Raw genomic sequence first — 13,129 nt, forward strand, 5'->3', positions numbered from 1 at the left:
CTGATCGCTGTCCCATCATTTTGATCTAAAAAAGTAAAAATGACAGTGCACGCCAGGAAAGATTTTCAACTTGAATATTTCACCCATCAAGATCTGATGTGTGATCTTGATGTATTCCCTTAATGTTTCTGAGCAGTGCTTCTACCCCCAGGTCTACTTGAAGCGTGTGCTTTTTTTTTCTTCTTTTTTGTGGAGCATTTATACATCACGGCCTCTCACAGAGGATAGATGTTCAGCACTGTGCATAAAACGCATTTTACATTTCAGCATTCATGACCAACAGCAGGGAGTGAAACGCAGGATGGAACAGGGTGTCAGGGTTTTGTTCGGTGCTACCGGTAACCATAGCGCTTTCACCGGCAGCCATGTCTTTTGCCTGCCCAGTGCTTTTCAACCACACATCACAAAAGAAGCTCGTTTTTGTGTGCTTTTCTGCTTTGCGCTTATGAAAGGAGTATTTTGCTCCCTCCGTTTGGACGATTGTGTTTACCTCAGCATCTTGTTTTATCAGTCGATGGTAGTTCTCCTTCTGCTGTCTTGTCTTGTAAATGTCAGTCGACCAAACAAATGTAAACCGAAGTCACACTCACAGTTGCAAACACGTCAAACACTTTTTGCGTTATTCATCAATTACTCATCAACTGCTGCATATCTTTGTGGACTACAGTGATTTTTTTTAATTACATGCAAACGGTGATGGAATGGGAACTTTTCCATTTCCATTTTACTTTTCAGACTAGACCAGTTAATTAGGACATTTGTTGAAGACTGACAAAAGCGCGGGTCTGCCGGTACAGATATTTGGTGATGGGAGCCTCAATAAGCTGCTAGTTTCTCACAAAATCAAATAAATCAGTGCCATAGTTAATTGTTTTGACTCAGCGTGAAGGTCAAAAGATATTTAATTTTGAGCCGGGTCTTAGACTTAATAATGAAATCCTGATAGTGAGTCGTTGTGAGCACAGGAAAGCGTTGTTGTTCGGTGAACATGCTCTGCCTTCTAATTCAGTCATTTATCTCCGGGTGTGAGGGATTTTTGCCTTTTCTTTAATTAAATAGGTATTAGTGGTGTCTTAATCTTGTTCCAGGTGAGTAATCTTTCTAAAAATCCATTATTGGTCTTATTGAATTTAGATTGCATTGACACTTAAGACCTGTTTATAGGTCTGAACTTAAATCATACATTTCCATTTAAATTGTAATTCAAAAGTCGGGATTTGTATTTGCTAAAGTGTTATCTCCTTCCGGAGGTTGAGCATAGCTTATATTGTGTAGAACAAGAGTAAACTGTACAGTGAGACTTGCTCAGTTGAATGGTATTAATCAGTTAACATTTGTTCGTCTGCACGCTCCGTGACGCCTTCAAGGTTGTTCTTTGGAATTGGCGGAGCTCCAGATACTTCAGGATTCGTGTCCGTGTCACAAACTTTTGATGGATGACGGTAACCCTCGCAAGGGTTGTGGCTGTCTACCTCCCGAGGCAAGGATAACTGATGGCTAGTGGGCGCTCCCACTCAATACTTGCTGCCCTTGATTAGTATGTCTATTGATTCTGTATTGCTGATTATGTAAAAGATGTACACACATAATTCACACTGATGAACAGGCCGCATATTCAATAACAGAATGATAGTGTGGGCTTCTTATATGGGTGGCCCTCCGAGGGCTGTGCGTTGAATGCAGTGACGAGCTCATTCACTGCTGAAGTTTCCGCGACCAGAGATGTCAAGAAGGTTGAGCTTTCAAGAAGAAAATAAAGTGTTGTATACTGAACTTGAAACCTTGAAACGCTATATATCCCATTTTGAGTAGGAGTGAATATTCACTTACTTATAAAGTATCTCATCAGAGTCAGAAAAGCTCATATTTTGCCAAGGACATAGGAGGGGTGGGAAATTCCTGATGTCACCGGAGTAGGCTTTAAATCCTTAAGGGGAAATATGAATACCTAATTTAAATGCAAATAAATCCTTTAGACTCCTCTCAGCTGAGTGATAATGTGGTGTGAGTATATTGACTTAGTTAATGAGGTGTAAATAGCTAATGGGTATGATCTAGCTTTTATTTTTTTTTATCCGCAGTACACTATCAACATATCACACTTGGGAACCTGCTATAAAGGGGAATAACTCACTCAGCATTTAATGTTTACCTCTTTAGTTGTCCAGCCTTTGAAATGGGGAAAACTTTTTTGATGATACGTGCAGGGAATCGGCGGGGGGAGGGTGCTCAGCAAAGTCAGTGACGCCCCCAACAGTTTTAGAGCACATTACATTTTTGCATTTTTACATTCCTAAATAATTGTTAAAGTGAAAGTACACCAGTACATACATCACGGGTTTCAAAATGTACATATGATATAAACAATGTACATGTTTAATATCATAATTGTGTACTATCCTATATCCTGTCATGGTCCTGGGTCTTTGACCCAGTGTTTTCGGTTTATTGTTATTATTTTCCAGTTTCTGCTGTTTTGTATTTGGTAAATGGCCTGTATTTATATAGCGCCTTTACTAGTCCCTAAGGACCCCAAAGCGCTTCACACATTCACACACTGGTGATGGCAGCTACATTGTCGCCACAGCCACCCTGGCTGACAGAGGCGAGGCTGCCGGACACTGGCGCCACCGGCCCCTCTGTCCACCACCAGTAGGCAACGGGTGAAGTGTCTTGCCCAAGGACACAACGACCGAGACTGTCCAAGCCGGGGCTTGAACCGGCAACCTTCCGATTACAAGGCGAACTCCCAACTCTTGAGCCACGATCGACCATCGAACGAACCCATTTGTTCTTAGGGTTTTGAGTTGGGTGTTTTCTATCACCTGTGTCTTTCCTCTGTGTCCTGTTCGTGTCCCCGAGTTGGTATTGTGAAACAGTCTGTGAGTTTCCTGTTTTACTTTGTAGGTTTGTGTCTCGTTATGCCTATTAGTTCCAGCTGTTTCCCCTCCTGTCTGCCAATTCCTGATTACCTGGTGTGTGTATTTATACTGCGTGTCTGCCTGTGCTCCTCGTCGCGTCGTCTGTGTTTCTCTGTGAATCTTCTGTGTACTCTGCATTATTGCGTGTTTCACCGTGTCTCTCTCCTCCTTTTGTGTTCGTTTTCCCAGTTTAGGTTTATGTTCAGTTCTGCCCTCACCTCTGTTATTGTTCACCGTATATAAATCTCACTTGCACCTCCGCCACTGTCTGCTATTTTGATCCTCCTTCTCACCTCCACACGACTGCTGCCCCAGTCGTGATATATCCCAACAATGTAATGCTGTGTAAGAGATCTTAATCGCAATAGGATGCATTAAACTAATGTTTAAATTGAGAAAATGTAAGAAAAAAAAGCTGGAACATTTGCCTCTGTGTAGCAGCTTTGCTTCTTTTTGTAACAGTCTGTAAATATTTGGGAGCTGCAGAGAACATTTGTTGGAGTTTTTGGAGAGGAATGTTGTCCTATTGTTGTCTGATACAGTCCTCAATCTGCTCTGTTCTTTTTTTTCATTTAATGATGCTCCAAATGTTTTCAGTTGGAGAATCGTCTCTATTGCAGGCCATTTAAGCACCTTGGCTCTTTTACGATGGTGCTTGTATAATAGATGAATTATGCAGTTTAGCATTGTTTTTGCTGAAATATTCAAGGCCCTCCCTCAAAAATACGTCATGTAGACGGGAGCATCTGCTGCTCTAAAACCTTTCAGCATTGATGGTGCCTTTCCAGATATGCAACCTCCACCAGGGATGCAGGCTTTTGAACTGAGTGATGATACAAAGCCAGATACCCCCCTCTCCTCTTTAGTCCAGAGGTTTCATGTTTTAAAAAGAATTTCAGTTCATTACAGTTCAACAGACCCCAGAACAGTTTTCCACTTTGCCCACAGAAATAAAAAAACAACAACAACAGTATTGTCATGATGAAGTGTCTGAAAAATAACTGTCAGGTAATATAGTGACAGTCCCAGTACACATCCAAATATGTGCATTAGTAATAAACAGCACTACTTAGGGGAAAAAACGTGTAGTTACCCTGTGGCTTGAGAAAAACTCCTTGAAAGAATATGATATGAATACATTGATGATACTGATGTACTTGAAGGCATAGTCATTGTGGTTTTGTTGGGATCCAGCATTCATGACGGCCTCTGAAAGTGTGTGAGTTTGAGTTGAGCTGGTATTTCGTTGCCCTAATGTACTAATGTACAGGGAGTCACTGCCTAATAAAAGCTAATATTAACACTAACCAATCAGCAGTCAGTTTAAACTTAAATGCAATAAATGTACAACGAGATGCACAGTGTTGGTTTGTGTTTGGTATCAATTGTTAATGAACTGATGCAGCTAATGTCTAATGTGGGCCGTTTAAGTGCAAGGCTAGCAGGGAATGGAATAATGTGTGAACTTTCCCAAGTCAAATAAGCAGGGTGAATGTGGAAAAATGGCTTCCAGCTACTTCGCTTAAAAAGTAGGATTCAGTGTTTTTTGAACAGAGGACTGGGTAATCTTGCTGTTTGCAAGCTGACTTTATTTTATCTGCATATGTTAGAATGTTGCAAATTTCATGGAAGTGCAGCATCAAAATATATGCACTTTAAACTCAGTTCTAAAAATACTACTGTCGGCCTCCGTGCAACTCTATACTTATCCGAAGGTCTACCCAGAGACTGTATATAAATGAAGGCAGACGTAGCAGAGCCTTACAGCAGACTGGCTGTTTTTACTATCACTGCCTTGGTGTTTTGGGGGATAGGGACTCTAACCACTCTATGATCTCAGAGACCAAGGCTAGCGTTGTGTCAGTCACATGGTAAAGGAAAATAAAACCCCAATTTATCCTCCTTCTTGGCTCGAATCTTCTGTAAAACTTGAAACAAGTGTCTGAGCTCATAGAGTCACCCAAATAGTGGTGTTTTTAACAAAAAAGAGCTCAATGTCATGTTGCTATCGACTTTGGTACAACTGAACAACTTTTTGCAGTTGTAGAAGTCGCCCCCTGCTGGCATTAGCAAGAAGCAAGTTTAAGACATTGGCTTGTCTTTTCATAATGTTCTTTTAACTGCAAACCACAGTGCTTTTAGACTCAAGGTGGACCAGCTGAGGACCAGAGTCAAGGCAGGAGGATTAAAGATACTTTTAAAGATCTTTTCTTTTTTCATTCCACGCATTAATCTCGTCTTGTCTAGTGACAGACAGGCTGATAAAAATCACTGAATACACACCTCTGTGCTGGCTCCCACCTTTGCGCAGGCACAGACAGTACAAACATAGATGTGATGTCCTCATACACACACAAACACATTATATCCACCTTCCACTTGAAGACAAAGAGCATCCTCAAGGGGGTAGCAGGTTGTGATGGATCTAATGTTCACGGTTGGACGGGCTTGTTGAAGTATGATAAGTTGTGCTGGCATTTGGAAAGCTCATATGTCTGGTATGTGATCATCAGCTTAATCTGGATCATTGTTTGTAATGCCAGCCCAGGTTTGCAATAATTGATGCTAATGGATCTAGATGGGACATCAGGTTTACTTATTCTGAGGCTATTAATCTTTGTTAGCCACTTCCCGTTTTGAACATTACTCTGAAGCTTTTGTGCGGAAAACATTAGCTCAGTTCTATAATATTTTAATGAAATTTCGAAGGGACTTGCGCTCGCCACTGTTCCTTTCAGTGACAAATTTAATGGATATGTTATTTGAGATATCCCTTGCAGGCAAAGTCTGTGCTTTCATGCTTCCTTTTGAACATGTGCACAGCTGCGTGTGCTTTAAAAAAAACAAAAAACAGGCTTTTGGTCAAGCCCTCCCACCACAATGCACCCCCCCCCCCCCCCACACACACACACACACACACACCCGCATCTGAAGGCATCGGCCGTACCATATTGTAAATTATGCTTTTTACGACTTTCCCAAAGTACCTTTCACAACAATGCTTCTTTTGGTCTTTTTTGGCTGCTGAGAGTGGATGACTGAAGGTGGAGGTTGGTTTTTGGGGAGGGTGGGCGGTGGGGGGGTGGATTTTGCCACTATTGCTGCATGCTTTCAGCATGGGCGAGGCCATGCCTGTCGCTGTGAACAGGCACAATCAGTACCTTTAGTGAAGTAGACATCACCACTTCATAAATCCCAACAGCTTTCATCTCAGCCAAAAATAATGCCAAAGACTTTTTTGGGGGGAACAAATTCAGTACCTTAGATGTCTCTGGCTTTTGTTGACTTTGTTCTATAGGATCGTATTTTGGGAAGGCTCAGATGCTTTTATCTAACCTTCTATCATGTTTTTAGATGAAAGTAAATGGGGGGTTAATCCAAAAAAAAGAAGAAAAAAGATTCAGCTTTCACCATTTTTGAGCAACCGTGAAATTTTGTATAATTTTGTTTGCCCAATAACGCAAGCAGTGTTTAGGAGAAAACCGCGCGTCTATTTGCAGCTTTTTATTGTAACACCATGAATAAAAAAGATGACTGTAGAAGCAAAATAATTAATTTCACTGAAAAGGGCAAAGGGGAGAAAAAAAGCAGTGCAGATATTGCAGCTTTCATCAGTGATCTCTGATGAGCCACACCAGTCTGAGATAAAGCCCATTGGGAAGAAGGAAGTCGATTAGCCTTGCTACAACATTAATCACCTTTGAGTGACAGTTAAGAGATAACTAGGCAGTCAGTGTTCCTTAAAAAAAACTGAAAAAAAGCAATAAAAATAAATCACCTAATTTAAGCTTTGAGTCCTGATTGAATTCTACACACATCATAAACCTCCAAGAAAGCGTCTTATATGGACATCTGCAGACATATTTTCCCTGTGTGCCTTTTTAAGCACTTTTGGTCACCAACCAGCCAAAACCGGGTGCCGGCTTTTCACAGTGTAGAAAAACTACGGGAATTTAGGAGGACAGTGATTTGCTGTGTAAAAATGATTGTAGACAGCGACTTTATCATCCCATTTGTGGATGGTCGCACTGATGTTCAGTTATCCATTTGTGTGGCAGACGTGTTTTAAAAAAATAAAAAAATAGGTGGATTTCTGTGCAAGTTCTTTAGGATTAAACTAATGTACAGCCACGAGAATGATAAAATATTTTATTATAAGATTTCTAAAATAATTGAGATGCTGGGCACAGAAACCCAACCTCCAACAATATGAATGGTTTCATACAGTGCAAAGTATAAAGGAATGGTGGTAGCAGATTATCTCTGAGGCTATATTATAATCACACTTTAAAATATAAAATTCTAAATTTAATTATTAAGAATGTGTATGTGTAAAATATGTGATTTTATGATGTAAAATCTCAAATTTTTATTTTTAACTAGTTTAATTTATTGAGATATGTTGCAAGCTTATGTTTTGTGTAGCATCTACCTTCTTAATATCTGTAGCCAGAACAAAATGAAGCATAATAATAATAATAACAATGTTGCACTCTGAAATGTTGTCAATTTGAGATTCAGTAAGACTATATTGGAGTTAGTACCTCAAAATGATTACTTTCCTGCACTACTCTGTGGTAGTTTAAGCCCTGCCTGCATTATAAAAGTGCAGCTGAGTGTGGTGGTTCTAAAACTGCGGGGCTCGCTCTACTCGGGGGGTATGGAGCTATTTCACGGAGGAGCGCATGACCAGGATGAAAAAATGTGGAGTGGAGAAGTTGAATAAAACTGTTTCATGTGGGAACAATAAACTAACAGGAGTGCTTGAAAACTTGCAGCGCTGTCGAGCTTCAGGGTGCAAAATTACAAAAGACAGTGGAGAGTTTTCTGACAGGTAAGAAAGGGAAATAACAGACGATCCATATAACCACCACATCGATCAAAATAGAAGGCAAGGAAGTATGATGGATATCTCTATCTCAAGTTCAGTAAACAATAAGTCATTTTTTTATGTTTTAAACTTCGTCATAATGTTATTTCATTAAAATAACATTTTCCAATGAGTGGTAAATGTTGCTTTTTTTTTCATGGCGCCATAATGCGTAGCAGTCTGTTGTTGTTGTTTCTTTTTTTGTGACTTTATCGTCTGATAAAGTTTGTTTTTCTTGCTCAGTGTGACTTATGTGTCTGTCTCATGGAGCGTTGCAGAGAGACGTTGCCAAACTCCCGGTGTTCCTCAGTCTGACTGTACTAGATGGCCGGAATTTTCAGGAGGGTAGAGACGTTAATCTGAGCAAGAAGAAATGTGCATGGGATGCACTATCCGTCATTAAAAAGTGGTGTAATCCCACACGTTACTGTGAAGGAACATTTGTGTGGCATGAATAAGAAAAAACAAAGCCCGGAGGATCAGCTGACACAGAGGATATGGCTAATTAATGGATCCCAACAACCCTGTGAACCACTTACTGCTCTTGCTAACTTTGCTGCTGCAAGGACAAAAGCAGAAAGTCTTCATACCACCTGCTGTCCTGTCAGATTGTTTGTTTTTTGGTTTAACCGAGCTCTTTCTTTAGTTTAAGCTTTTATGATATTATTTTAGGGCTGCCACAAACGATTATTTTGATAGTCGACTAGTCACCGATTATTTTTGCGATTAGTCGACTAATCAGATCATCATCCACTGGACATAAAACGTACAGCTTATTGCACCAGAAGCATCTGCTCTTATATAACTATCATTAGCTTACAGCTTTAAGTGTTTAAGGTATGTGCTAACTAAAAATAAAGACAAGATGATAGTTTATTAAATTTTTATGAAATTTGCAGATTGTTTCTGTGAAGTTTAATAAACTCCTTGCTATCTAAAATATAACAGGACACCAGAGTATATTCTTGAGCATCTCACACTTCTGATAATCAGCTGTCTGCTTGACATTTATTCAGTTGTGTAAAAACTATAACTTTAATTTCAGCCAAACCGATTTACTCAGGAACAAATAAAATACTAAAAAAGCCAAACAGTAACATTTTTAAGTTATCTAAGTGACTTATATATGTTTAACCTGAGTAGCGAAAGACGGCGGTGGGTTTGAAAACGATTTGCCGAGAGTCCGGTGTTCTCACTAGTGAGCCTAGCCCCCGGCTAGCTATCGAGCTAGTGGGTAACAGACGTCTCCGAAAACGTTGGAGCGCTTTTGAAAATATGTGGTGTCTTGATAAACTGAGCAGATATTTGAGGTTTACACAGCTACATTGTCGCCTGAAAATATGTTAAACGTTTATTTTGTGACCCAGAAAGAATAATAAGAGTAACATTAAAACTAACTAGCTGCCGCCATTGTTGTAAACTGAGCTGGGCTGCGCTATGAATTCTGGGACAGAGCTTCTTCTTCTTCTACGGGGTTTAACGGCAGCTGGCATCCTTGTACATGTAGTGCTGCCATCTTCTGTTTCAGTCCGTTATTACACTCGTAAATCCTGCTACTTATTCCTGCGTCTTTTGGGATCTTACAAAGCTTCAAACGACGTGTCGACTATTAAATCAGTCGTCGACGATTTTGATAGTCGACGTAATCGTGACAGCCCTATATTATATTTATGTATTGAGCTGAATTGTTTTTCACGTTTTGGGTGTTGTTGTAACAGGAACTAAGAACGTTTGGAAAAAAAAATACTTCATATTGTTACTGTGAATATTAGAGGTGGAGAAAAATCTGGGTGGAGTATAGAAGGAGAGGGGGTACGACAGAGACAAATCATGCACTGCTACCCTTCACAAGTAGCCGGCGTCTCTTACTCCATCAGTGAGTTTATCTCCTAAAGTTCAGTGTCCTTCACAGTCACACACTTGTGCTCCCCTCTACACAATCACAAACAGTCCCTGATAAAACAAACTGCAGCACCATGACTCAGTTCCTGCTGCAGCCGGTGGGCAGCAAGCGCTACGAGTGAGTCCTGCGGGCTCAACACAGCTAGTTGTGCCGGCACCCGGGCCATGGCAGAGGCAGCGTCAACGTCAGCCTCTCTTTGTTATGCTTTCTCAGCAGCCGTCCAAGTCTACTGGACAGCATGTTTTTAAATGTGAAGTAATCCATAGTGTCCTCCGCATGCGTACACCAGGAAGCCCAAGATGCTTTTTCTCAGCTCCTCGACCTCACTGAGCTCAGGTACAAGTGCCCCAGAGGCACAGACAGGAAAACAAAAACAAAGTCCTGCTCTGGTGTTTGTTTTTTGCTCTCCACCAACACCACGGTGCAACTTTGCTTTAGCAGTTGTAGCCAAGAACAATGAGAGGACACGATTTTAGATGTTGCATGTGTATTATTCAGGCAGAAACTGGTGCTGTTCTTTAAAATTGTAGCACTCTGCCAATTTATTCTGAATGACTTTACCACATGTATTGATTCAGGTGTTTTCTGTCTCTCTAGTTTTAGGCAAGAATGCTGACTTTGGTTTTACATCCTTCAGGGAGACACATCCGACTCTTAAAGGTCCAATCTGGCATTAATCTTTATAAAAATATTAGGAATTGCTCTTTTAATAGGGCTTAAGACTCTCAGATCGCTATTAGTTAAAGCGTACTCTTGGGTTAAGAAGAGATTTATGTTTAAAGAAATAATTAAAGGCAGCCTCTTAATTGACTTGTTCTGTGGCCAATATGACATATATTACCTGACCTTATAGTCCTTCATAAATCACTGAGCCCGATAATTTTACATTTAGATCACTTGGAGCTGAACTAATCAGTAATCTCATTTGAGTGGATTGTTTGCAGTTTTGAGACGAGCAGGTCTGCAAAAACGGCGCTCGTGTCCGCGCCACCGCTCGAACTGACTTGACAATATACTGCATATTACAAGGTTAATTAAGGTTAATTAATCCAATTTGGAGAATATGTATGGATAAATCTGAGACAGTATATCAAGCCTCTTAATGTATTAATTCGCTGTCTGTCTTTTATTCGGTTCGGTAGCTAAAATCACATTTATGAATGATCTCTGACCTCAAACTGAATATTAAAAAAAAAAAAACAAGAAGTGGAATAAAGGAAGAAGAAGAAGCTGTTTAATTTAATTATGCTGCCAATTAACCTCTAAATATACGAGTAGATCCGTGTTTTCTTTGTACTTATTACAAGTATCTGTATTTAAATTCCCTTAGGAATATATGTAGCACTCTTCAAACTGAGTTGCCAGTGCAGACACTTAGTCTTTATGCAACGTGTGAATTACATTTACTGAGCTCTGTACATCATTAATGGAGCCAATTTGAAATGAACTGGTTCTTCTATAGCGCTTTTCTACTCTGTCTGAGCGCTCATTCATGCAGGCACCATTATCTAACAGTCATACTCCGATGGAGCAGCTTGGGGTTCGTATCCTGCCCAGACTGGAGGGACTGAACCACCAATCTTCCGATTAGCAGATAATTTGCTCTGCATAAATCATCAGCAAATGTCAGATGTGGTTCTGACCTGCTATTGTTTCCATCAGCCGTCAAAGGAAAATACTTCAGTTTAACAGTACTTGTGGTGTCAAAGGCCTACTAGGAATAGCTTTGTGTGGTTCGGTGGTGGTAGGTTTGACGAATGAAAGGTAACCTGATTACCACCAGAGCTATTAAAATCCCTCATGTGCGACCTGCCACGGCAACCCTCTCCGCTTAGCAGCGAGGCTTCAGATTGCTGTCTGGCTCATATTAGTGTGGGTGTGTGTCGTTATTGATTTCAGTGCTTAGTTATAGTTCTTTTTTTTCATCATGTATTCAGCTCAAGCTTAACTTAGATTCATTATTCGCAACATACAATTACCAGTGCAGGTTACAGGGAGCAATAATGGGCCTCATTCTTTTCATTTCCCCCTTATCTTAAGTGTGTCCCCTCAAGTACGCAAAAGAAATAAATCCAGCAAAAAGAAATTAAGCAACACACACACGAGTGAGTGCTTCCTTCCATCGACCTATCTGTGTGTGATTAACAGGGGTGTGTCAAAAGAAGTGACACAAGGTGGCCCTCACCCCCCTTACCCACCATCACCCCCATCCACACACACACTCACAAGAGCAGCCAAATAACTGAATGCAGCTCCCTTCCTTTGAGCAAAGGCACAATCTCTTCTGAACGTTCAAAGCAAACATATATTTAAAACTATTCTGCCTTTCCGATACTTCCTGTCCTTGTTAGTTTTTTAAAAAAGATTTTTGAGTTTGCATCCAAAACGTGTTCAGTGCTGCAAACTTTGTCCGCTGTACTCACAGGACAATGCTTTTACCCAGTGGAAGGGCAGGCGTTGGAAAGTAATGCTAATGCTTTCTTCTAAAATTCATCACAAGTTTTCATCTAGATTCTACTTTTTAATTTTTATTTCTAATTAATCACTGAGGGAGTTTGTCAGGTTTTTAACAATAATAAATGAGAAATTTAATTCATTTGTCCTTTTAGTCATATCAAAGCATTTACACTTCCTATGATGACGTTGATTGATGTATAATAGTCAGGTACAACTTATCTCTCCTGCACTGATTTACGCTACCTGTGCTTTTTTTAAATCACTCATTGCTGTCTTCCTCCACCAAAACCCCCGTACTTGTGGCACCATCTCCGTGAATTTGGATATCGGCAGCACAGGCGCACGTGGGGGGCTTGAGGCAAAGCCAAAGGCTGTTTACTGCCAAAAATGTTCAGTTTGTTGCTGCTGAAGGTTCAGACAGTCTTTAAAGGTTTTTTCTGACTTACTCAAAATGTTCCGTACGTCACGTTTTTGTATATCATTTGCTTGGCACATGGCTTCAGGTTTTTTGCACCAGAGTCTGACACGCTGTGAGTTTGAACTCTGGCCCTCAGAGTTTACAAGTACTGTATTTGACAGGATAAAGCATCAGTTTCTTCCCACAGTCTGAAGAAATATAGGCCATGAACTTTCTGGCGCTATGTGAGTATGTGCTGTGTTTATGTCTGCGAGCTCTGTAATAAACAGGCAACCTGTTGTGAGCGTTTTCCCCACCTGCTGCTTTAGGTTGCGCACAATGTGACCTTGAGAAGAAGTAAGAAAAACAGTAATTTGTTCATGACAGCACCTTCATGTGTATGCTAATAAAATGTTACAGCCTCCAGCTTGTGGAATATTTTACTTACTGCTGTTTTCTTGTTTTGTTTTTTTCTATTTTGCAGACTTGGAAAACTTCAAGACTCAGAGAAGAAGCTCTGTTTCAGTGCGTGAAGGTCAAGGAGTGGTTCTGCTCTGCGGCCCTCCTCCTCATTCTGGAGG

The 13,129-nt window shown here is 40.5% G+C and overlaps 1 protein-coding gene across 2 annotated transcripts in view; it reads left to right on the forward strand.

Annotated features, from left to right (window-relative positions):
* Positions 1-13,129, forward strand: part of cntn4 (contactin 4) — a 198,120-nt gene that overhangs the window by 76,050 nt on the left and 108,941 nt on the right. For both annotated transcript variants that reach the window (XM_085160257.1, XM_085160258.1), the window contains exon 5: positions 13,033-13,128. In XM_085160257.1, the coding sequence (XP_085016383.1) occupies positions 13,033-13,128 (96 nt within the window). The remainder of the gene's footprint in view (positions 1-13,032; position 13,129) is intronic.

Source organism: Neolamprologus multifasciatus, chromosome 5, assembly GCF_963576455.1.
Source record: "Neolamprologus multifasciatus chromosome 5, fNeoMul1.2, whole genome shotgun sequence".
Classification (NCBI taxonomy): domain Eukaryota; kingdom Metazoa; phylum Chordata; class Actinopteri; order Cichliformes; family Cichlidae; genus Neolamprologus; species Neolamprologus multifasciatus.